At 46.6% G+C, this 5,000-nt stretch overlaps 1 protein-coding gene across 1 annotated transcript in view; it reads left to right on the forward strand.

Moving 5' to 3' along the window:
• dio2 (iodothyronine deiodinase 2) overlaps positions 1–2,665 on the forward strand; it is a gene marked incomplete at both ends in the record, with an annotated part of 5,262 nt that extends 2,597 nt beyond the window's left edge. Inside the window, one exon of the mRNA XM_080414531.1 lies at positions 2,042–2,665. Coding sequence (XP_080270657.1) covers positions 2,042–2,665 — 624 coding nt within the window. The remainder of the gene's footprint in view (positions 1–2,041) is intronic.
• Positions 2,666–5,000: the final 2,335 nt, after the last annotated feature.

Consider the following 5,000-nt stretch of genomic DNA (forward strand, 5'->3'; position numbering starts at 1 on the left):
CCTGCCTGCCTGCCTGCCTACCTACCTACCTACCTACCTACCTACCTACCTACCTACCTACCTACCTGCCTGCCTGCCTGCCTACCTACCTACCTACCTGCCTGCTTACCTACCTACCTACCTACCTACCTACCTACCTACCTACCTGCCTGCCTGCCTGCCTGCCTGCCTGCTTACCTACCTACCTACCTGCCTGCCTGCCTAGTGCCTGCCTAGTGCCTGCCTACCAATCTACATATACTCTAATGAGACTTAGCAGGAAAAATGCACAGACCAACTTACAAAGAGACAACTACTGGCAAAACTGTTAGACACATACAGAACAAACCACTACACACACACACACACACACACACACAGACACAGACACACACACACACACACACACACACACACACACACACACACACACACACACACACACACACACACACACACACACACACACACACACAGAACGTGACATGACTACTAGGGTGGCAGATGATGATAGTCGGGTGAACATTTAAGGTCCAATCACACTGCTCACTAGAACTACAATGATAACTATAACTATATCGTTCACCATTGTATTTTGTAATAGTTTTAATAGTGAACTCTCTGCCATCCACTTGACTTATAACCATTTTTAAAACTATTTGTATAGTTATAATGCTCAGCAGTGGTGTAAAGTAACTACATACATTTACTCACGTACTGTACCGTTTTGAGATATTTTTACTTTACTGGATTATTTCCAATTTTCAGTAATTTTACTTCAACTCCACTACATCTCAGTGGAAGATATTATACTTTTACTCCACTTTAGTTACTAGTTACTTTGTAGATTTTGATTGATGATGATTATTACAAAACATACATTAACCACTTCAGCCCTATATACATTTCGCACGCACGCACACACACACACACACACACACACACACACACACACACACACACACACACACACACACACACACACACACACACACACACACACACACACACACACACACACACACACACACACACACACACAAACACACACTCTGTGAACTCTGCCATCCACTTGACATTTTTAAAACTATATTTGTACAGTTATAGTTATAGTGCTCAGTGTGAACAGCCTTTTACACAATGGATGAAAGATCCATCGCAAAAAGAAATATTTAAACAAATAACCCAAAATGTGTTTATGGGAAAAAGTGGGTGATTTTAATGTTCTGCTAAACCGCTCTGGTCTGGCGGTCCTGTGTTTTCTCCTCAGAAAGGGTTTTTTTCACCGTGGTGTCCTGAAGTTCCGAGTTCACACGGAATCAGGATCTATAAGTCACACAATGAAAATAAACTGTCCTCCTTAGGCTCCCTGTGATCTTAGTTCCATCTCCTGTCCCGCCGTTATAAACCACGTCCCGCTCAGATGAATCAGGGTCCACAGTCCAGGCCAAACCCCCGGCAGCGTCTGTTTGCTCTTCCAGTCACGGTACACAGTACGACCGGACGGTAGAATCCTGTTGGGTGACAGAACGACATGCAGAACGTTTAAAGACTTAAACAACGCACAACAATCCTCCGTCTTTGCTGCAGAGCCAAACGGCAAAAAAAGACAAAACAAACAGCAGAGTCATGACTAAACCAGAGAAGGGGAATGGGTCTCGCTTTTTAAAATAAACGCTCCCGTTTCCTTCACAGCAGCGAGTAGAACAAACCGCAGCATTTTAGAAGTGAGTGGCGAACCCTCCTCTCTCATCTTCTCCTTTTCCTTCTGAGACGTAGAACTAACACTGTATCTCCTGCAACCAGTTTAACCCATTGATACCTGGAACGCATCTGTGTCACTTTAGATGTCTTTGGCTATTCAAAAATAGCAGATATACAAGCTCATAGCGCGGCACCGAGTGCCGCGCTACGAGCTTGTAGATCTGCTATTTTCGAAAAATCTTGATTATTATTTTTTTGATTCTTTTTCCAAAAAACTGTTAGGATTTAGATGTTTTTTAAAGAATTGCCTCAGGTCTTAATGGGTTAAATCTCTCTGTCTCTCTCTCTGTGTCGTCAGGTGAAACTGGGTGGCGAGGCACCCAACTCCAAAGTGGTCAGAGTGCCCAGCAGTGGCGCCCGGCGAGGCAGCAGCAGCGCCAACGCCAACGCCAACGCCAACGCCACTGCTGCTCCTGCCAGCGCTGCCAGCGAGTGCCGCCTCCTTGACTTCGAGTCCTCGGACCGCCCCCTGGTGGTGAACTTCGGCTCGGCCAGCTGACCCCCTTTCATCAGCCACCTGCCGGCCTTCCGCCGGCTGGTGGAGGACTTCAGCCACGCCGCCGACTTCCTGCTGGTGTACATCGACGAGGCGCACCCGTCCGACGGCTGGGTGGCCCCGCCCCCCGGCGCCGCAGCGGGAGGGGCGGGGCCGCCGTGCTCCTTCAGCGTGCGCAAGCACCGCACGCTGGACGAGCGGGTGGCGGCGGCGCGCCGGCTCACCGAGCACTTCGCCCTGCCGCCGCAGTGCCACCTGGTGGCCGACTGCATGGACAACGACGCCAACGCCGCCTACGGCGTCTCCAACGAGCGGGTGTGCGTCGTGCAGCGGCGGAGGATCGCCTACATGAGCGGCAAAGGACCGTTCTTCTACAACCTGAAGGAGGTGAGACAGTGGCTGGAACACAGCTACGGCAAGCGCTAAGGGACGCTGACATGAACCGAAGGGGGGGGGGGGGGGGGGGGGAGGACGACAGTGGGGAACTGTTATCGTGTCGTATTTTATTTAGATGTTTTTCCACGTTAGGAAAGAGGCAGAGAAAGTTCTATTTTTGTATAAAACGGAAAAATGAAAAGACACTTTCAGAAAAGGTGCTTTCGGGCGCGGTCACAGCAAACGCTGTTAAACTCAGGTTGTGTGCCAACAGTTTTGTGAAGCCAGTATGGTATGGCATGTACCAGCAGTATGGTATATATATACATATAGTACCAGTATGGTGTATATATACATATAGTACCAGTATGGTGTATATATATATATATATACACATATAGTACCAGTATGGTGTATATATATACATATATGCATTGACAAAGCATTGACAGATTCCGCCCCATACTGTAGGTCATATAAAAGTGTGGTTTGACCGTGCCCTTCAGAAGGTTTAGCAAAGCAAAGCAAAGCAAAGCAAAGCAAAGCAAAGCAAAGCAAAGCATGCAGCACTTGGTGCCAGACTGCTGTGGAAAAGGACTGTGTGGAAAAAGGACTGTGTGGAAAAAGGACTGTGTGGAAAGAGGACTGTGTGGAAAAAGGACTGTGTGGAAAAAGGACTGTGTGGAAAAGGACTGTGTGGAAAAGGACTGTGTGGAAAAAGGACTGTGTGGAAAGAGGACTGTGTGGAAAGAGGACTGTGTGGAAAGAGGACTGTCTCCAAGGCTACACATTCCTGTTGCATTTACACTTTTTACTTAACGACACAAATGCACTGATGATGCCCGACATTAACACATGGCAGCAAGTTGATTGGCGCAAACATAAACTGTGTATTATTATTGTTATTATTGTTATGCTTTATGGAGATAACTGCAGCCCCCCTTTTGCTATAAATGTGTCTTTTCTCATTCCACTTTATATTATTGGCATTAAAGCAGCACTATGTAACTTTTTAACAACTATACAGCATATTATGTCCCATGATATATAGGGGGGGTGGGGGGGGGCAATGAGTTTCATCCTGGCATTGTGCCAAGCTATCAAGGCAGAACTGCCAGTCAAAGAGAAGACTGGCCAATCACAGTGTGTAATGAAGTCAACGACGTTGGCTGCCATGTTATTTGTGTCCAAAGTGGCCATTGATACCATAGACATATAAAGGTAGACGCCTCCTCTGGCTCTGAAGCATCTGTATGGCGGGCGTGCGTCACAGAAGAGGGCGTTCAGTAGGCCAATCAGAGGCAGGTGGGGCGGGACAACTAGATTCTGACAAGTCCTGGAAAAGACGCGCTGTGATTGGCCAGTAGTCAACACGCTGTGATTGGCCAGTGCCCGTGCCCCCCGGAAATATGGCGGCCACCATACGAAACGGGTCGCTCCAACGAACTGCAGAGGCCAATGAGGTATCTCGGATTCTATATCTATGACTGATACCCCAAACTACATAGTGCTGCTTTAAGAAGCAGTTTTATAATAGAAAACCAAATGACTGAACAACAGAGAAGAAAGCATAAGCCAATACAGTATGTACATCAAACATATATTAATGTATTTTTTATTAGGGTAGGGTTAGGGTTAGGGTTAGGGTAGGGTTAGGGTAAGTGATATTCCTTTGTTGAAATGAGTGTAAAATAAATACATGCTCTGATATATTCAGTAATCATTGCTATAGGGTGTGTGTTCAGTAACAGGGAGTCTCCATGTCTCTCCAGCTCTTTAGTAAACAGTGTTCAGTAACAGGGAGTCTCCATGTCTCTCCAGCTCTTTAGTAAACAGTGTTCAGTAACAGGGAGTCTCCATGTCTCTCCAGCTCTTTAGTAAACAGTGTTCAGTAACAGGGAGTCTCCATGTCTCTATAGGGTGTGTGTTCAGTAACAGGGAGTCTCCATGTCTCTATAGGGTGTGTGTTCAGTAACAGGGAGTCTCCATGTCTCTATAGGGTGTGTGTTCAGTAACAGGGAGTCTCCATGTCTCTATAGGGTGTGTGTTCAGTAACAGGGAGTCTCCATGTCTCTCCAGCTCTTTAGTAAACAGAAAACACATTGTCAGGTCAGGATACCAATTGTATCCAATCAGGAGAGAGAACTCATACAGGATAAACAAGTGAAATTGGAAGTGGAACACTAAGCTGATAAATGCTGGAGACACGGGGAAACCCCTGTAACACTCTATAGCAATGATTACTATCAGAATATATATATAGTGCTTTAACCTTTTAACAACAACATCACTTAGCCTACGTTGAAGTGGTCAAAAACATTAAGCCCCTCCTCCTCTGTGTGTCTGTGGCGAGTATCTGCAGCCATGTTGACCGCAGTGGCCCCGA

This window comes from Gymnoscopelus braueri (genome assembly GCF_963280865.1).
Source record: "Gymnoscopelus braueri genome assembly, chromosome: 19".
NCBI lineage: Eukaryota > Metazoa > Chordata > Actinopteri > Myctophiformes > Myctophidae > Gymnoscopelus > Gymnoscopelus braueri.